This window comes from Heloderma suspectum, chromosome 1 (genome assembly GCF_057233095.1).
Source record: "Heloderma suspectum isolate Gila_16-S chromosome 1, 16-S_ref, whole genome shotgun sequence".
Classification (NCBI taxonomy): domain Eukaryota; kingdom Metazoa; phylum Chordata; class Lepidosauria; order Squamata; family Helodermatidae; genus Heloderma; species Heloderma suspectum.
The window spans coordinates 83615443-83635795 of NC_139458.1; the positions used below are offsets into that span (position 1 = coordinate 83615443).

Consider the following 20353-nt stretch of genomic DNA (forward strand, 5'->3'; position numbering starts at 1 on the left):
GAGAATTCAGGAGAACTATATCCTGCCTGGACTCATACAATTAAAGATGTAAGAGGAGCACCCTTCACTGTCAACATTCATTATGTAGGTTATATTATCTACTCCCAGCTTTAAGGGAAATTGTGAAACATTACATAAAGTAGAATGCAGCTGACTGCATGATAATTCGATTCTGATAAATGCTAGTATATATAACATTATGGTAAAATCAAGAACTTGGGAACATGAGAATAGAGATTATGCTAAATTGGCTTTATGCCACAGACTTTCGGAACCAATGACAGCCAGCCCTACCAATTGCTGCTGGAATTATCAATAAGGGCACTAAGCCTTTTTCTATACTATGTATCTGAAAGATCATTATACATCCAAGACAATAACCATGCACCTGCTACAACTGGTATTTTCCTTCCAAGTCAGTCCTTATCTTTTAAACGTTAAGTTTGCTATCTGGGGATGCACAGAGTATTCCTCTGTTCAAACACAGAATAATCATAGTCCAGTGATTAAACTAAGCATGATATAATAGGGCTTTCCCAGCTTCTTTGCCTAGGATTCTATACGTCAAGACAAGCTAAGTATGCACCGCAGGCAGTAGGACTAGTAGAACAAGAATCTCTCTCATTAGAGAAGGTGCAGCTTCTACACAACTTGCAGCAGCTATGCCAACAACAACAGAGTTACTCCCTTCTACAACTGCTCTAGTACGTCTACTTTTTTCCAGAGGCTGCAACAATTCTAAGGGCTGATTTCAAATTGTGCATTGTACTGTTAGATATACAGAGGAGACACAAATATCCCATTGAACCCCACTGGATTTTTTCAAGTAAACATACATTTTCCTCTCTGAAACTCAAGTTTTCTAGACCAGAAAATGTTGTGAGACTCCAAAGTGAATACAGTTAACATCACCATCTTCTGTTGGATATGATGCTCTTGATGTCATCTGTACAAACTCTAACCAGACACATGAAACAGATGCACAACATCTCTCCTGTTTTGTAAACTAGCTTGCAATCTTTTTCTGCTTTTTTCACACATACTGTTGACCTCTGTTTAATACACATCTGCATACCAGAGCAATGACACACTCCACTGACATACAGCTTTCCCCAACACAAATCATCCCTGGCTACTGTTCAGAACATCCTATGCAACTCCTGATGCAGACAGCGAGAAATTCGTGACTGCCAGAAAAGCGGGTTGCATCCAATGACAGTTTAACGTAAGTTCCATTCATTCCAATGGGTCTACTCTAAGTAGGGCTGAGACAACCTAGAAGTTGGAAACCACAAGACACTTGCACTGCCGTGCTGATAGGGCCGATTTAAGGCTCGTTCCCACTGGGATTAGGCCCCTCCGCTCCACTGCGTCCTATTTCGACTGCCTGCCCTCAGGGGCTACATCAGCCCACCTTCTTTTTACCCTTGAATTATTATTCTCATGGACCCCACGTCGGCGGCGTCTGAATAGCTATATCCCTTTAGGCCCACTAAAGGTGCATGACATTTACCTTTTGAGGTCACCCCCCCCCCCCCGCGCCACGCTACGCACGTATGCAATACTCTCCAAACATGCGTGTCACGATACGGGTGTGACTGAGGACACAGGCCCGAGCCACCGAGGAGCTGCGGCTCCACACGACCTTCCCGAGGTCTCCCCACCGCCCGCGCGCAAAATTACAGGGCGCCTCCCTTGCCTCAACTCACCGCCAGCGGTGGATACCCACAGCGGAGGATGCCGCGAACCAGGGGTCCAAGATGTAGATGCAGCGCACGGAACCGTCACCCCGGATGGCCGCCTGCAACGCGGGGTTGTCGTGAAGCCGCAAGCCCCGCCGGAACCAGTGTACGGAGCTGCAGCCGCCCGCGGGCCGAGCCGCCGAGCAGGGAAGAGCAGCCATCGTCGGTCAGTCCAGCCGCCAGAAACACGGCCGCCGCCGCCTCGCCAGGCGCTCCGTCCTCCTCTGCTCCGCCCAGTTCCGTAGCCGCCAGCCCGAACACGGGCCCTCCCCCCACTCGGCGCGCGCGCAGCCCCGCCCGCCGAAGCCCATTGGCCGCCTCAGCGGCATAACTCGCCCGGCCCCAAGATTCCAAGGGGCGGAGGCGGCGCTGCACGTTTCTGCGGCGTGTATCTGCAAGAGGCGGGGCGAAGGGCCGAGGCTGCGCCATGGCGTGGGCGGAGCGCTCGGGGGCCGGCAGCCTATGAGGGGCTGGCGCTTCTCCGAAGGCGCAGAATCGCTCCAATCGTCGCCACAGCTGAGCCTGGATTCTTAAAAAAGGAAAGACAGACTCGCTAAGCAATTCGACAGCAGCCCCGCCCGCCGCCGCCGCCGCCGCACCACCACCACCACCACCACCACCGTTGCGTATTTTTTATTTACGTCATCAGGCGGCGGTTGGAACTTGTGCCGCTTGGTGTGGAAAAATGTGCCTTGACACAGAACGTAAAGACTGACACATTTTGTTTAGTGGGGCTTCTACGTGAAGCGGCCCCCACCGTTCCATCTGTTTATTGCTCACCTCATAAGGTGCGCGTCTAAAACCAGCGCTAATCCGTGTGGAATCTCTCCCGCTCTGTGTGCGCGTGTTATGAGGGGTCTAAAACCGAGAACGGGAATTGCCGACCGTCCAGTCGTGTCCTTGGTGTGCTTCAGCCCGTTGAAGACAGTGGGCCTGGGTTCACATAATACCCGGCACACGCAAGGCTGGCGGTAGCAATCTCCTGTTGCTCGTCTCCAGCATATGGTCGTCGGAGGTGCGGCGTTTATTAACGTGAAGGTTCGAGGTATCGCAGGTCTGGCCATGATGCATTTATGTAATCTTTTTTAAACACTAGTTATAACCATCGTAACATCCTGTGTTGCGCTCCTTGTGATCAGTACCTTATGCAGACAGAGGAGGGTGTAGTACAAATAAAGTGCAGGAAAGGCATGCATGAGAAAATAGGTAGGAGCGCATGTATGTTGAAGGTTAACTCACTGAAACCAATGCGATTTCTACTTCCAGATAAACATGGTTATCATTAGATTGGAATATGGAAGGCATTTTTTCACACAACACTAGGGCTGCCATCCTATGCACACCTAGTAAACCCCAGTGAACACACAGTGGGATTAATTTATAACTAAACATTAAGCGTACCAGCAAAACTCTTTTATGTGCCCTGCTACCTGACGTGTGTTTTACTGGAACTAGGGAATTTCCCCGTGGCTGCACCTATGGCCTGAAACTCCCTGCCTAGGGAGACCCGCTGTGCTCCCTGCCTGACGGTCTTACATTGCAGTGTAAAGCCCATTCTGTTTAGAAAGGTGTTTGGGTTGATTCTCCTGATACATTTGGTGATGTAGCTGATCCATAAGAAGTTTTTAATTTTCAAATTACAACATCGTTATTTTTATGCTGCTTGCTGGTGAATTTTATCTAGTGTTCTCTTTTATTGTATTGTTTAATAGTACGGTTAATATTAACATTATTGTTGTTGTTGTTAATATTATTGCTTTTATTGCTTTTAGCTGTTGTAAGCTGCCATACATTTTTTATGGAACGGTGAGTATAAAATTTTAAATAACATACATAAAACATGCATAGGATTGGGCTGTAAAAGTGATTTTTGTGTATCCTGTATTTGTAATACAAAATTTTGAAACTACGTTGTCCAGAACATGCTGCTTTGTTCCACACTGGTATTCAGATGTGCACATAAATAGTGCAAAATAAGGCCAAAGATATGTTGAGGCTGCACTCTGTCTTCTCTCATATGAGCCTGCCCGGGTCTTAAGGCCTTTGAGAGAGGCCCTTCATTTGAGACCACCGCCTTTGGGAGAGGCATGTTTGGTGGTGACATGAAAGAGGGCCTTCTCAGTGGCTGCTGTCAGGTTGTGGAACTCCCTGCTGGAGGGTAGGTTCGCTCCCTCTCTCCTGTCCTTCCACTGGCAGGCAAAGACCTTTTCATTCAAGCAGGCCTTTGGTATGTAAGTGGGTCTGTTAGGCTGGATGCTGTTTTTATTCCATTACTCTTGTGTTTTTAATTGTGTTTTAATGCATTTGTTTTATTATTTAATCAAGTTTTATTTATGGTTGTAAGCCACCTTAAGTGCCATTTTCTTACAGTGTAGGGGGAAGACACTTTAAAAACATGAGAATTAAAACAACAACTCCTGTACTAGGATATTATTATACTGTTCTCCAATCAAAGGAATAAATCAGGGCAACTTGTTGCCCTCCAGCTGTTTTAGCCTACAACTCCCATCATCCCTTACCACTGTCTATGCCTGTTGGGATTGTAGGCCAAAACATCTAAAGGCCAAGAACTGTCCACCTCTGGAATAAATGCACAGGATGATGGGAAAGGCGAAGCTTCAATGAAACCCACTGCCACTATGATTTATCAAGAAAGGTATTTTATCATAGTTAGAACATTGCAAGTCTTCTCTCAAAATATTGCAAGAAACGTAAAGATGCCTTAGCAGGCTTACTTCAGGAGATGCTCTATTATAATGACCAGATGCTTCCCACTTTGAATTTAACTCCTTATACATGATGGCATTTATCACCCTTCTTTGAAATGTCCAATGTAACTGGTTGCACTGCTGAAGAGTGAAGCTAATTATAACATAAAATTTATGCCACAATCCTAATGCACTGCAGTAATCCAAGCAGGAGTGTGAATAACTGCAGCAAGGCTATTTCTGTTCAGATAGGATTGCAAGTGATATATCAGACTAAGCTGATAAAAAGCACTATTAGCCATGGAGGCCACTTGTACCTCCAGTGATAATTTGTTGTTGTTGTTCAGCTGTTAAGTCGTGTCCGACTCTTCGTGACCCCATGGACCATAGCACGCCAGGCCTTCCTGTCCTGCGCTCTCTCCCGGAGTGTGCTCAAGTTCATATTCATTGCATTAGTGATGCTATCTAGCCATCTCATCCTCTGCCGTCCCCTTCTCCTTTTGCCTTCAGTCTTTCCCAGCTGGATCCAAAAGCATTCCCAACCTGAGAACCTGATTGTTTAGGGGGAGTACAACCCCCTCCAGAATAAATTGAACACCACCCAGCTGGTCAGACAAACCACTCACTAACAGAGCCCCCATCTTGTCTGGAGTCTTATTTTCCCTCATTCAGTCCATTACTGCACCTAGGCATTGGTCCAGGGCATGCACTGCCTCACCTGGATTAGATGAAAAGGAAAAGTAGATCTAGGTGTCATCCACATATTGGTGACACCTCAGTCCACATCTCTGGATGACTTGGAGGCCACTTGTACCTCCAGTGATAATTTGTTGTTGTTGTTCAGCTGTTAAGTCGTGTCTGACTCTTCGTGACCCCATGGACCATAGCACGCCAGGCCTTCCTGTCCTGCGCTCTCTCCCGGAGTGTGCTCAAGTTCATATTCATTGCTGTCCCCTTCTCCTTTTGCCTTCAATCTTTCCCAGCATCAGGGTCTTTTCTAGTGACCTTTCTCTTCACATTAGGTGGCCAAAATATTTGAGCTTCAGCTTCAGTATCTGTCCTTGCATTGAGCACTCAGGGTTGATTTCCTTTAGGATTGACTGATTTGACCTCCTTGCAATCCAGGGGACTCGTAAGAGTCTTCTTCAGCACCACAGTTCGAAAGCATCAATTCTTCGGCGCTCAGCCTTCCTTATAGTCCAGCTCTCACAGCCATACGTTACTACTGGGAAAACCATAGCTTTGATTATACGGGCCTTTGTCGGCAAGGTGATGTCTCTGCTTCTTACTAGGCTGTCTAGGTTTGCCATAGCTTTCCTCTCAAGGAGCAAGCGTCTTTTAATTTCATGGCTACAGTCACCGTCTGCCGTGATCTTGGAGCCCAAGGAAGTAAAATCTGTCACTGCTTCCATTTCTTCCCCTTCTATATGCCAGGAAGTGATGGGGCCAGATGCCATGATCTTCGTTTTTTTAATGTTGAGTTTCAAACCAGCTTTTGCACTCTCCTCTTTCACCCTCAACAAGAGGCTCTTTAGATCCTCTTCGCTTTCTGCCATTAGGGTGGTATCGTCTGCGTATCTGAGCTTGTTGATAATTCTCCCGGCAATCTTAATTCCGACCTGTTATTCCAACCCGGCGTTTCTCATGATGTACTCTGCATATAAGTTAAATAAGCAGGGCGACAGTACACAGCCTTGTCATACTCCTTTCCCAATTTTGAACCAATCGGTTGTTCCATGTCTGGTTCTTACTGTTGCTTCTTGACCCTCGTACAGGTTTCTCAGGAGACAGGTAAGGTGGTCTGGTACTCCCATCTCTTTAAGAGTTTGCCACAGTTTGTTGTGATCCACACAATCAAAGGCTTTAGTGTAGTCAATGAAGCAGAAATAGACTTTTTCTGGCATTCTCTTGCTTCCTCCATGATCCAGCGAATGTTGGCCATTTGATCTCTAGTTCCTCTGCCTCTTCGAAACCCAGCTTGTACTTCCGGTAGTTCTCGGTTCACATACTGCTGAAGCCTAGCTTGTAGGATTTTGAGCATAACCTTGCTGGCATGTGAAATGAGCGCAATTGTACGGTAGTTTGAACGCTCTTTGGCATTGCCCTTCTTTGGAATTAGAATGTAAACTGACCTTTTCCAGTCTTGTGGACACTGTTGAGTGTTCCAGATTTGTTGGCATATTGAGTGCAGCACTTTAACAGCATCATCTTTTAGGATTTGAAATAGCTCAGCTGGAATACTGTCATCTCCGCTAGCTTTGTTGTCAGTAATGCTTCCTAAGGCCCACTTGACTTCACTCTCGAGGATGTCCGGCTCAAGTTCAGTGACCGCACTATCATGGCTATCAGGGACATTAAGATCTTTCCTGTATAGTTCTTCTGTGTATTCTTTCCACCTCTACTTAATCTCATCTGCTTGTGTTAGGTCCCTGCCTTCTTTGTCCTTTATCATGCATCTTTGCACAAAACGTTCCCTTGATATCTGATTTTCTTGAAAAGATCTCTAGTCTTTCCCATTCTATTGTTTTCCTCGATTTCTTTGCATGGTTCATTTAAGACGGCCTTCTTGTCTCTCCTTGCTATTCTCTGGAAATCTGCATTCAGTTGGATATATCTTCCCCTTTCTCCCTTGCTTTTCACTTCCCTTCTTTCCTCAGCTACTTGTAAAGCCTCATGAGACAGCCACTTTGCTTTCTTGCATTTCTTTTTCTTTGGGATGGATTTCGTTGCTGCCTCCTGAACAATGTTATGGACCTCCGTCCATAGTTCCTCAGGCACTCTGTCTATCCGGTCTAATCTCTTAAATCTATTCATCACCTCTACTGTATATGCATAAGGGATATGATTTAGGTCATACCTGGAGGATACAGGATACATGGGCACAAATCAGACATTAAGGCTACAATCTTACATCTAGTTCCTTGGTGATTAAGCCCCATTGAACTGTATGAATATACACTGTATATTCATAAGGGATATGATTTAGGTCATACCTGAATGGTTTAGTGGTTTTCTCACCTGAGGTAACCAGATGTATTTGCCCTGTGCAAGGCTGCTGACTGACCAGGAAAAAGCAAAACAGAAAACTGCCTGGCCTGCTCTTGTGCCTTTTACCAGAAAAAGCTATTCACAGCATGGAGATAAACATTATCATCTGCTAATGTCTACACATTGAACTGTTGTTAAAAGCACAGTAGCAGTGGCTGGTTTAAAAGTTGGCAATCCTAGTTTTGTGAACAGTTTGAGGATACAGTGGGATACCCTTCTGCTTATGGCACACATGTTGTCTTAGTTATATGGACTAGTCTCTGCAGGAACTGATATGTGGAAAAGCCTGGCTCAGGACTAGGTGGCAGACATGGGCCCCATCTACATGGCACCGATTTCATCCTTCACTCCATCGCAACTGTGCAGCATTTCAGCTTTGAATTAGCTTCTGCTGGGATACACTCGCGATTTACTGCAGGCTTCCCTACCAGACTCCGCCATGCCCCCTTTTTTTGCCATTATACTTTAATGCACAGCTGTGCAGTCCCGTGAGCGTGCGGGTGTGACACTTCAGTGGCTGTTTTGTATTTTAGGGGTTCTGTTGTGTCTGTCCATCCTTTGTTAGGTAAAAAGCAGGTGTGCTGTGCTCCTTCATTTCCACACCATCTGTCTGTCAGTTCCCCAGCCTGAAACTCTTGCAATGGTTCGCACTCACAAAGTGTGACTGGTATGTGCCCACCCATTGCTCCGAAATGGTGGCTGGAGCAAAGCTGGTCCTCCCCCAAGACACCCCCCCCCCGACCCTTGGGCACTGTGTCCAAAAGCAACCATTGCAAAGGTAGGAAGCTGCAAAAACGTGCAAAAGTGTGATTAAATAAATGAAAACGTCTCTGTGCCTCTGTAACGGTACAGCTGCGAAGGGATGGGGGGAGTAAAGGGGCATCACAGAGTGACGCAAGCACAACGCACGCCTGCAATATGCCCACTGCAAAATACAAAGTTGGTTTGGGGAAGGGACAGATGGCTCACAACCACGGGAAACCTGCAGCAAACAAAAAACTGCAGCAAAACACCTCCTTGGAAATCCACATTTTCCGGGAGAAAACCACAGATGGCTGCAAAGTGCCAACTGTGTCATCTGTCCTGAAGGATTTCGACTCACAGCCACCCTGGAGTAAAAGGCTCATGTAGATGGGGCCCCGGTGGTTTTATGGACTTTTCCAGCTTGTGATTTGCTAGCAGAGTTACAGGTTACCTAAGCCTTTGCTTTGATAACCTGTAATCTGTTCCTATGGTAATGCTGGCTAATTTAAAACAGGAAGAAGCAGATTCCTCTCTCAGCACTACAACAGGCAGGGGCAATGAAGCAGCAATATTCAAAGTAGCAGCCTTTAGTGCCTGAGCAGAGGAAGCCTCCTCCTGACAACTAAAGATATCCCCTTCCTAACCTAGGGTTGTCAATTTCTATTCTGGGAAGGCCCCCACACCTGGGAAGGCCCCTTTAGCTGCTCTGTGGCAAACAGAAATTCAGCAGACACAGCATCTGTGTGCAAAGGAAAGCTTCACCAACTAGAATGCCTGCTTGTCACATTGTTAAAAACATGGGAGCCCTCCTAGGTATGGGGGGGAAATGTCAACTTCATTCCTGACCTCAAGAAATGTGGTGATATACATAAGATACTGCTATCTGCACCCAAAGCCAGACCAAGACAATTGGCTACCTGAGGAAAAAGGATAAGATGGCAGTCTCTCCCCATTCCACATACAGAAGCTGGCAGGACTGACACTTGAATCTTATGTCAACACAGCCAGCAGGACAGCATCCTCCACTGCACCTGAGTGGACGGGGAGCAGGGCAGAGCTGGCACACACAGCTCTGCCCTCTAATACCTCATCACTGCTCACTCATCATCCCACTTGGCATTTGCTCACTGCTACAATGCATACAAGCCATTTTGTGAATGGGCAAGCCCCCCATAGCAGCCATTTTGTGCCCACGACTCTCAAAATTCGAAATGTGCCTACCAACCCCAAAAGGTTAGAGACCCCTGCTCTACCTTCTTGCTCAGTCAGAGTCCTTCTCAATAGCGCTGTGTCACATTGGGAGAAGAAAACCATGGGCAACAGCCTAGCCACAAACAAGCAAGCAATGCTTGGCCAAGGTTCTGCCTCAGAAGGATGGGAACGTGTGTGTGTGTGTGTGCGCACGCGCGCGTGCTACCGCCACCCCTATCCCAGCATCTGCTGCCTGAGATGGCTGCTTAACTCTGCCTAATGGTAAGGCCAGGCCAGCCCTGCCCACCATTGCTCTTATTACTGCCTTTCTTGATTGGCCCCACACTTCTTGAATTCTTGTTTGCCTCCTGCTCTCAAAAGATTTATGACTTTACATGTGCAGGTGGGAATGTGCGGCCCTCCAGATGTTGTAGGACTACAACTCCCATCAGCCACAGGCAGCCTGCCCAATGGTCATGGATGATCAGGGTTATAGACCAGCAACATCTGCAGGGCCCAACCCTGCTTCATATGGAGTACATGCTCCCTTATTTGCCAGTTGCTATAAAGAGTTAGGTTTGCCCATCCCTGTATAAGCTTTTTCTCCTGGCAAAGTGAATATCAGTACTGTGTCCCTTTGCTGCAATCATCCTTTTTAATACCCTCTGTGAGCTTTGCCAATAACACAGTGTAGCTCCTTTCATTGCCTCTGGGGAATACATAGAACAGTGACATTCTCACCCTGCATTTAAAAAAAAAGCCTATACAAACTTTGCAAGTGGGCACTTTATTATATCGTTGGTGATGGCAATGAAACTGGTCCAGTGAGACCTATGCAGATAATTGCTGGCAGAGCCAGGGCCCAACCCTGTAAAAGGAAGCATCCCAGCTTAAGAGGGGCACATAGGGTAGCAGCCGCCCTGTGACAGGAATGACTCAGTAGGCTCCACCCAGGCAGCGCGCTGTTTTGGTTCGAGCCTTGAGCCAAGCTGCTGACCAATTTTCCACAGGTAAACAGGACTTGCTGAATATATCTCCAAAACCTGTCTATGCACATGCCAGTCTGAATGCTCAGCTATGGAGATGCATAGCTAAGGCAGTAGTTGTACTTGGTAGTTGTACATAGGTCTGCTGCTGTGGGGTCTGATCAGATCTAGCCCATTAAAAAGTAACATGCATGAATATAGAATACTGTAGGAAAAGATGCACAGCAGAATGTAGAACATTTGTTTTTTGAGGTGATCTTGGTGGGTTACTATAATAGGAAACAAAATATTAAAGAGGCTGTGTCCTTGTATGAATGTTTGGTATTAAATTGTAATCTATTAAAAGACAAATGTTGAATAAGTCACTATAAGTTAATTAGGGAGCATTTCTATGGCTGATAGTCAGTGGATATATGGCCATAGGATATGTTGGTTTCTGGGAACCGACCTCAAAGCCCGCACTCTTGAGGCTGGTTCCCGGAGAACCGATCTTCCCGCTCTCCTGTGCTGCCTTGCAGACAGCTCGGAATGGCCCCGTGCTCCATGCTTGGAAGAAGAGCGTGGAGCGGTGAAAACAGGGCATTCCAGGGCAGGGAAGGTGGAAATACCAGTACGACACATCCTATGTGTTGTCCGGCAGCTGCTTCCCCCACTCTACCTTCCCACAGCTAGACAGCCATAATCGGCTGTCTAGCTGCAAATGCAGGGAGGTTGAAGAGCAGAGGGGATGATCCCCTGCGTCTCCTGCCCTGCATTGGATAGGCAGTCGCCTCCAAGTTTGGAGGCGGCCGCCTATCCCCATAGGATTGCACCCTTACTGTATCAATAACCCTAAGAAGGAGGAGAAAAGTAGAAAGACACAGCTTGTGCAAGAGTCTGACTTGCATTATTTCCTTTGTGTAAAAATTATAAATAATTTAAAAATGTATAAACCATCCTTCATCCAAAAATAAACAAATCCAATATAAAAAAACCTACCATCACACTAAAAAACAAATTAAACAACTCTTCAACCAGCAAAACCAAATGATCAGTTCAGTTTAAAAGTTAATTTTATTTTTGAAAACACTAAATTAAAATGGTTTGTCTCAGATTACACTGGCCTATTTATGAGTTTGCCAGTGTTGGCCACATCTATTACAGCCTCATGAATTTGTTTCCTTTACTAATTTTGATTGGTTAAGGCTCCAATCCTATGGATTGCACCATAAAGGTCTAAAATGTCTTGAGTTTTAAGCCATGGTTTTAGGGAGCTGGTGTTATGAGTTTTAATATTCTATTAGTGTCAGTCGTGAACTTACTTCTGCTTAGGTGTGGCACTGATTCACCATGAAGGTTCAGAGCCAAGATGACAGAAATCTGGTTGTCTGTTCCCCAACTGCAATTACATTCAGTGTCTGCATACGGCTTACATACTCTGGGGCAACTGTGGTCTCTTCTTAGGGAAGCCAGGCTTTGGTTTCCAATATCTTGCCATCTTCCTAGTATGTCCTAGTACTTCCTCCAGCTATTTAACTTTCCTGTGAGAATTTCCGAGATGCCTAGAAGAACAGAATTCTTTCTCTTCTTCTATGTTTATCACTTATTCCGGAGAAATCCTCTAGATGTATCTGTGCAATTTTACAAGTCAAAGAAATCCAAAAGCAGCTGCTTTTGTAGCTTTCATTAAGTCGACCATTCTGAACTGAGTAGTTATGTAGTTTTAATGTAGCAGAAGAAACAAATTTGGAAGCCTAACCTCTTCCACAATTTGGGGAAGAGAGCACAAAAAGACAACCATTCTCACATCAGATGCACAAAATGTCATCCGAGTACAAATTCTCATATATTCATGTAGATGAAACTGACCTTAGAGCATGCATGATCTAGGTGTTCCAGACTGCCAACTTGAAGTAAAACACCTAGTGTATAGAATCAAAAGAGTTGGAAGGGACCTCAGAGATCATCTGGTCCAACTCCCTGCTCAATGTAGGCTCTGTACTGCAGGATGAAGCTACAGCATCATGCGTTAATAAAACATATGTCAGCAGCAGTCTAGAAGTGAACAGAACTTAAAAACAAGGGGTTAATTTACAACCAACCTTCTGCTTGAAGCTATCCATCGTCTCCTCTTTCCAGTTTACCTTACCATCCTCCTACAATAACCATTAGGGCCCTCTGCTCTACTTCCCACCATTTCATATATCTAATACTTCAGAAATAATGAACCAAACTTTTATTAAGTGAGTTTAACAATCAGAGATCAACCATGGAAGTTTCATTTTCCAGTACAAAATTAAAGAAATAGGATTGGGAGGGGGGCACAGTCAAGATCAAAAGGCAACAAGGCAAGTGGAGTTAAATATTCCAATGAGATTTGGGCTCCTGGAGCCCACAGAAGCTCACTCAGTAAAGGAGAGTGTATATTAAATGGGAAAAATCCTCTTGCTCCAAAAAGTAAGGGCATGCTGCCATTTTAGCTTCTTCAGAGCCCATTAAATATAGGTCAGGTCAGCCATTAACATCTCCTGCTTCATTAGTAATCTTAGGGAGGATAGTACATTGTATCAAGATAACTGTTCAGTTAAGAGCTGGAATTTCTCAGTGAATTATGAGGAAGCCAGACTGTAGCACTGTCAATGCCCCTTTTGTATTTCCTCATGTCAAACGCCCTTTCTAGTGAGATGGCCCAGAGGGATGATAACCCCTTTAGAAATTAACTTGGTAAACAAAAAAGGGCATTGTTAGAAATGCTCCACAACCCTCACTAAAACAAATGCGTACACTTCAGTGTCTCCAAATTATTTCAAGTCGCTATTGCAAGGTGAGCTGCAACCCTGTATTTCTTGGTACAAATTTGCCCCATGGGGCAGCAGAGCTAGTAACCAACCCTGGATGTCCCTAGCTGGACAAGAGATTTGTTCTTAGCATAACATAAGCCTTCCCTTCAGCAAGCACACTGGATTGCCATGTGTTTTGTGAGAAGACCAAGTAGGGAGACAGATGTACGTACACAAAGAGCATACTCCACTCAGGGGTATGTAGAGCCAGGATTCACCTATTTTGACTTGTTTAAACCTACTATTTGTTGTTTTAGCAGAATGCACATCTTTTATCAAGGGAAAAGCCAGGTGCACATCAGCAGCATCCATTATCAAGAGTGCCTTGATTGACAAAGGGGCCCTTATCTGAGCTCACCAGTCCCACCACCAACACTGTCACCCTCTTAATAGGAAACAGCTTGTAAACATTTCTCCCTTTCCCATGATTATACTGCAGCTAAGATTATATGTGGGAGATTTTGGCTTGTCTTCTAACTTCTATCCCCCACATATTTGCAGCCACAGGATTTTCCTGCTTTGCAGGCCCAACCCCTGGCTCTCTTCCGAGTCAAGCTCTGCTCCACGCATGCACGCACAGGGGCAGCAGATCCCAGCACCGAGGTGCAGGCTTGGGGAGTTTAGACACCAGTCTCGTTTTTCTCATTTGTTTTGGGCAGAGGTTCCGCCTGCACCTTCTTCATTTCCAGCCCTTTCACCCACGTGTAGGCAAAGGAGCCACCTAGAACCATCATGTTACTAGTCCACCATAAGAAGCTCTTGGTTTCTTCATAATAGCAAACAGCTAGCACTGTCTGGGCACATGCTTTTGCAGTCCCGGACACATTGTGTGTGAGCGGGCTAGTAAATTTGATCTGAAGCCCTGTCACATAACCAATGGCGAAGCCAAACACCCCACTCAGGGTCATCATGCCCCAGAAGTTGACGCTCCCCAACTTATCAAAATGGTAGAGCGTAGAGAACTCATGAGAGAGCAACATAAGAGGCAAGAACAAGACACAGGCATTGATGTTGTTATAGAACGTCAGGCGCCAGATGCTGCCATCCACGGCAGGCAGCACTTTTTTAGTGTAAATTGCATTGAGCGAGACGCAGAGGCTAGCGAGGATGCCAAAAAGTATGCCGGCCCACGACAGAGTGCCTTCTGCTTCCTCCTGATCTATCCCAAGCCAGAAGCCACCTACAAGGCAAAGGGGATGGATGCGAATCTAGTCAGACCGGAAAAGCAAGAGACCACCAGCTTCAGAATTAGTCACATAAATAAACAATGTGCAAATCCCTAAATTTCAGCCTTTGGAAACTCATACATACAAGGGGCAACGGGGACAGCAGGCCTTCTTCTACTGGGCAGAGCACTCTTAAGGGGGTGAGGAATGGAAGTGGCTGATTGTCTGCCACTTCCAAAGCCCAGCTAGCTTACACTGACCAAAGCTGGAGTTGTGGGGTGGGGGGATTTTGAGCCTGATGGACTTTCATTTTCTAGAATTCCCCCACCTCATTGAAACCAATGGCAGCAGTATCGCAGCTGAAACTCTCCCCATGACCTGAGTTCGATCCCAGCGGAAGCCGGGTCTCGGGTAGCCAGCTCAGGTCGACTCAGCCTTCCGTCCTTCCGAGGTTGGTAAAATGAGTACCCAGCTTGCTGTGGGAAAGGTAGTCACGACTGGGGAAGGCAATGGCAAACCACCCCGCTATAGTCTGCCATGAAAACGCCAGTGAAAGCGGCATCCCTCTGGGAGTCAGCAATGACTTGGTGCTTGCACAGGAGGAACCTTTCCTTTCTTTCCACTGAAACCAATGGAGGGCGGGGGGGGGGGGATTAGCTACAGCAGATCCAGGCTGGCTTAGCTGAGAGACCCAACCTGAGGAAATGCAGGGAACTTTGCATCCACCACTCAAGGAAGATCTATGGGACACACATGCTCCCCACTGGTGGAATGACACCTCCGTCCCAGCCGAATCCCCCTCGGATGGCCACCTGAGGGGAGTGATTAGGACTGTGCTCTAAGTGTGGTTCCCCTTTGGAGATTTGTGGAAATTCCTGATTTTGTTGGGGATCTTAGAGAAAGGGAACTGTGAACTCCCACAGGTCACTTACTACAAGGAGCTGCGTGTTCTTGTCAAATGTTGTCATTTTTTTTTAAAAAAACCCTCATAATAATAATTAAGGCCTTGAGCCCATGAGCACTTACTTGGAAGTAAGGTCCACAGCATGGTCTTAAAGCATATAATGTAGGGGTGCAATCCTATGCATATTTAGATAGAAAGAAGTCCTACATCTCCCAGCATTCCTTGGTTAGCATGGCTGGCTGGGGAATGCTGGGTGTTGTAGGACTTTTTTCCATCTAAACATACTTAGGATTGTGTCTTAAAATGCTAAAGCTAAGGAGGCCTGGGCCTAGTTAGTGCCTGGATAGGAGACCACTTGGGAACCCTATGTATGCTGCCTCTTGCTCCCCAAAGAAAAGGTGAAATATAAATATAACAAACAAAATCTATTGGGCTACGATGGTTACACAAATGATATATGCACAAATGTGCTTATGCTTCCTTGGTGCAGAATATGTTTCAGAGTAGAGTAGCAGAGGGCTAAAGGAGATGTGAAATCGGCAGAATGATGGCTATGGAGATGAGTATTAGATGACCGGCAGGATTTGAAGGTGGGAAGAGGAGATGGAACTAAGGGACAAGAAACCGCAGCAGTAGAGCAGGGGTAAGCAACCTGGTGCCCTCCAGATGTTTTGGACTACAGTGTTCATCAGCCCCAAACAGCATGACCAATCATCAGAGATGAGAGGTGCCATTGGCCAAAACATCCGGAGGGCACCAGGTTGTCTACCCCTGGTGAAGAGAAATACATAGTTCTGAAATTTGCTCAAGACTCTTGCTTTGACATTGAAATCTTTATTCAGTATTCCTCCCCATCTTCTTTCTGAACTTTCCCCAGATGGGTTTCACATGTTTTTAAGCTTTTTACCTTAAATGTTCAAGGCAGGGGTGGGCAACTTGTGTCCCTCCAGATGTTTCGGCCTACAAAAACCTAGTTGTAGGCCAAAACTTCTGGAGGGCCGCAAGTAGCCCGTCCCTGGTTTAAGGGCTAAAAACGTTTTTTTAAAGAAAGGTTATGTTCTCTGCATGGAAGTTACTAGATTGTGCTTCCATATTCAGTGTAAGCAGGCTGAAAATAAAAAGCTTTCCCGTCTTCTCAGTTGCTTAACTTCTGCTCTACTGGAACAAAAGTGATACTGTAATTTGAGTAGCCTTTCAGTGGCTAGTTTTGCTCATATACCTTTACAGATCAGTTGCACCCCAGGTATTATTTCCCTTCATATGACAGAAGATTTTAAAAACTGTTTGTTCCTCAATTTGTCCCTCTGTAAACTGGGAACAAAAAACATCTTTTTTTTTCATTTTGGAATGCCCACATACAAAGGTGTAGAATCATAGAATCATAAAATAGTAGGGTTGGAAGGGGCCTACAAGGCCATCGAGTCCAACCCCCTGCTCAATGCAGGAATCCAAGTCAGAGCATGTAGTCTTGCATCTTCCATGTGCATAAATTAGGGCAATCCCCACCCTCCTGCACTCAGTCGCCAATTAGAAGCATACATGCATTGCAAGGATAGGAAATATCCACCGTTAATGCTGCAATTCTTTGTAAACCACCCAGAGAGCTTCGGCTATGGGGCAGTAAAGAAATGTAATAAATCATCATTATCATCTTGTACTAACTTACCTGCAAATAAGCCCCACTGAATGCAACAGGGCTTAGTTCTAATTAGACATGTATGGGATTGTACTGTTAATACATCTTTAGCCACCCTCGTGTGTTAGAATTATTAAAAATTAGAATTATTAAAAGTATTTATTAAAAGAATAATAAAAAGGGAGTAATTAATCTACATATGTAATCTTGAGAAAGCATCCTAGAGTAGGTGCAGGCTGACTTCAGACTTGAAAGATGTACTTAGCTGTGAAAAACGGGTGGGGGGGGAGAGTAAAATGCAAAATTGATGGCTCAGGGGATGGAGTTGGATATCTTTTGCACCTCAGGAGCCATACGCCAGGATGACCTGCATAACAAAGTCTACTAAATTTTTAAGTTTTGTATGTTTTAATTTTGTTGAAAGTCATCTTGAGTCTCTTTTGAAAAACAGTAAAAATAATAACAATGTCTAAGAAATAATAATGATAATAATAATACAGCCTAATTTGGATTGGGGAAAACAGCCCTTCTGTTGTTGCTTTTGTTAAAAACTGGAAGTAAAAAGGAAGGATAGGTTCCACTTTTGCTGTCGTTTTCATGGCAGACTATAGTGGGGTGGTTTGCCATTGCCTGCCCCAGTCGTGACTACCTTTCCCCTAGCAAGCTGGGTACTCATTTTACCGACCTTGAAAGGATGGAAGGTTGAGTTGACCTGAGCCAGCTACCTGGGACCCAGCTTCTGCTGGGATCGAACTCAGGTCGTGGGGAGAGTTTCAGTTGCAATACTGCCGCCTACCAATCTACAGCAAAACATTCAATGATCTTCTGCCCATCCCTGCAATCCTGGGCATACTTTCTTGGGAGTAAGCCCCACTGAATTCTGAATAAATGTGCATGGGCTCAAAATGCACTGGGCAGGGAAGCCAACTCTGACACATATCAATTAAAAAATGCCTTTCTGTAGCACAGTGTTCTCCAACCTGGTGCATTCCAGATGCTTTGGACTACAACTCCCAGCATGCCTGCCCACACCGGCTGGGGCTGATGGGACTTGACATCCGACACCTCTGGAGGGCACAGGGCTGGAGAAGGCTGCCCTTGCACACAAGGGGTCTTTGCTCGGGCCACCAGAAAGTCTCTACTCACCAATGATCACGCCGCATGCCAGAAGGGCATACAGGGAAGTGGTCTGCTTCAGGAGCAGGTAAGAGAGCAGCACGTTGAAGACGGTGGTGAGGGAACGCCCCACGTTGTAGAAGGCCACGCCGACGTACTTAAGGCACAGGTTGTTGAAGGTGATCATGCCGATGAAGACCACCGAGAGCGGCAGGATGCTGCGGGACACCTTGAGGTCCATGCGGATGGAGGGGAAGTCCACGTAGCCCGGGGGGCAGCAGGAGGCCAGGAGGCTGAGGAGCTTGCAGATGAGGGCGGTGACCAGGCACTGGTAGAAAGTGACGAAGAGCGGCGTGTTCAGGCGCAGCGAGGCGCTGCCCAACAGGTACTTGTTGAGGAAGACCATGGTGATGGAGACGAACCAGTAGAGCGAGACCACCGTGGCGATCCGCATGGCCCGGAACAGGAACGGCGGCTCGCGGCCGCCGCCGCCGCCCTCCTCCTCGTCGTCCTTCTCCTGCTGGAGCAGGGGCTCCGAGGAACCGCTCAGGGCCATCTTCAGGATCGCCGACCGCTTCAGCTGGACCCTGTTCATGACGGGAAGGAAGAGCGCGGCACTGCCGACAGGCCGGACGCCGCTCGCGGGATGCCTCCCCCCGGAGGCCAGGCAGCCGGGCGGCGCAGCTCACGGGCACGCAGGAGGGAAACCCCGCGCGCGGAGCGGGAAGCGAAGCGCTAAGCAGTTGCAGAGCGCCTGCCGGGCTCTGGCGGCGCCGGCGAGCGGGGGAAGGCCGCCACCTCCAGCGCCGTGGGCTCGGCAGCCGGGGCGTGCTATCCAGGGAGCGCGCTTCGCTTCGGGGAGCGAAGGGGAGCCCGGGCGGCAGGGCTCCGGCCTTGCCGGAGGAGGCGGCGGCGGCGGCGGCGGCGGCGCGAAGGACTGCCGGCCGCCCGCTTCCTCCTCGCTGTAGCCCGCCGGTCCCGGGGCTGGGCTCCGTCTGCGCAGGAGAGGCGTGCTCTTAGGGGCCCGCTCGGCTTAAAGGGGCCGGGCGCTCCGGATCCGGCCGAGACTTTCTGCTCGTGCCCTTGCAAGTCTCACTGCGGGTTTTGCGGCGCGGCAGATAGCGCAACGCCCTCGCCTGTGCCCGGAAGGCGCAAACCTCGGGCGCGCTCTCTGGGCGTAGTGCTGCCGCGCCCCGCCCCCGGAGGGAGGGCGCCCCTCTGCTCCTCCGCCGGCCAGCGCAGCGGCTGTGGGGCCCCTCCTCGCTGCCCCTCCGCCCAGGGGAAGAGGGCAGGCAAGCGGGTGCGCGTTATTGCTGGAAGGGGTGATGCCACGGCTGCACCCTCTCGCGCTCCCTCTGAGCGATGTGGGGGTTGGGATGGGGCCCAACGGGCTGCCTCCCAGGGGGCGCCAGCCCAGTTGGCGACGGCCGCAGCGGCTCCGCGGAAGAGCACTGCTGTGCATGCAAAAGGGCCCAGGTTTCATCCCTGGCAGGATTAGGAAAGATGAAATCTAAAACCCTGGCAACCCACTTCCAGTCAGTGTAGACCAACCTTTTCCCCAACCTAGTGCCTTCCAGATGTTTTGTAGCCACCTTGAGTTCCAAAATGGAAGAAAGGTGGAATATAAATGTAATAAATATAAATAAACAATTTATTTATTAAATAAATATATAATGTTGGACTACAACTCCCATCAGCCCCAGCCAGCATGGCCAATGGTCTGGTATGATAGGAGTCGTGGTCCAAAACATCTGGAGGGCACCAGGCTGGGGAGAAGGCTGATGTAGACAGTGCCGAGCTGGACCGGCCAGTGGCCTGACTTGACCAAGGCTGGCTGCTTCCTGTGTTTTGCTCCATGCTGCTGCCTAAAGGGAGAAGGTGGGCGAATGATCAAGGGGAGGCAGCAGCTGCTGCTTGCTGCTGTCAGCTTGTTTGCAAGGCCCAGCAGGCTGTGAAGAAGGCAAGGCGCAGTCACCTCCACTCCCCAGCTGCCCGCCCACCGGCCCACTCCCGGGTGTGCAAAGGGGGAGGGCAGGTGAGAGAGCGGAGATGGCTGCTCCTTGCAGCTGCCACTCCCCCGGATTGGCAGCTGTGCTGCATCCGGGTAGAAGGGGAGGAAGTGGAGAAGGGGGAGGTGTTGCTGCAAAGAGGAGCAGCTATTCGACCCTGGACCCTCAATGCTGGCCCTTTGCTCACCTTTTCTCACCTCAGCAGAGGGCTTGCCTTCTGTGTCCTCCTCTTGGCAATGATCACCTCTGCTTCCTGGATTGATTTTTGCTTCCTTATCCGCAAA

The 20353-nt window shown here is 47.7% G+C and overlaps 2 protein-coding genes and 1 long non-coding RNA gene across 9 annotated transcripts in view; 1 reads left to right on the forward strand and 2 right to left on the reverse strand.

The window, feature by feature from the left end:
* Window positions 1-1968, reverse strand: part of CRY2 (cryptochrome circadian regulator 2) — a 40535-nt gene extending 38567 nt beyond the window's left edge. The window contains exon 1 of the mRNA XM_084850439.1: window positions 1710-1968. Coding sequence (XP_084706565.1) covers window positions 1710-1903 — 194 coding nt within the window. The 5' untranslated portion in view covers window positions 1904-1968. The remainder of the gene's footprint in view (window positions 1-1709) is intronic.
* Window positions 1900-20317, reverse strand: SLC35C1 (solute carrier family 35 member C1). 3 transcript variants are annotated; one of them, XM_084850459.1, is made up of 3 exons: window positions 20257-20317; window positions 18091-18647; window positions 10202-14418 (listed from the first exon to the last, which is right to left on the reverse strand). In XM_084850459.1, the coding sequence occupies exons 2-3, from the start codon at window positions 18614-18616 to the stop codon at window positions 13859-13861; spliced, it is 1086 nt and encodes a 361-aa protein (XP_084706585.1). In that variant the 5' UTR covers window positions 18617-18647; window positions 20257-20317; the 3' UTR covers window positions 10202-13858. The 3 variants fall into 3 exon arrangements, with proteins under 3 accessions (XP_084706593.1, XP_084706585.1, XP_084706576.1); XM_084850467.1 differs by lacking the exons at window positions 10202-14418; window positions 20257-20317 and adding an exon at window positions 1900-2271 and having other exon boundaries at window positions 18091-18754; XM_084850450.1 differs by lacking the exon at window positions 20257-20317 and having other exon boundaries at window positions 10209-14418; window positions 18091-19255.
* Window positions 2282-20353, forward strand: part of LOC146357536 (uncharacterized) — an 81220-nt gene continuing 63148 nt past the window's right edge. Inside the window, exons 1-2 of one of the 5 annotated variants that reach the window (XR_014790266.1) lie at window positions 2282-2530; window positions 3515-3548. This is a non-coding gene — a long non-coding RNA (uncharacterized LOC146357536). Of the gene's footprint in view, window positions 2531-2699; window positions 2788-3514; window positions 3549-18232; window positions 18446-20353 lie in introns of those variants that run through there. The other 4 variants (XR_014790263.1, XR_014790269.1, XR_014790267.1 and 1 more) reach the window with 4 other exon arrangements.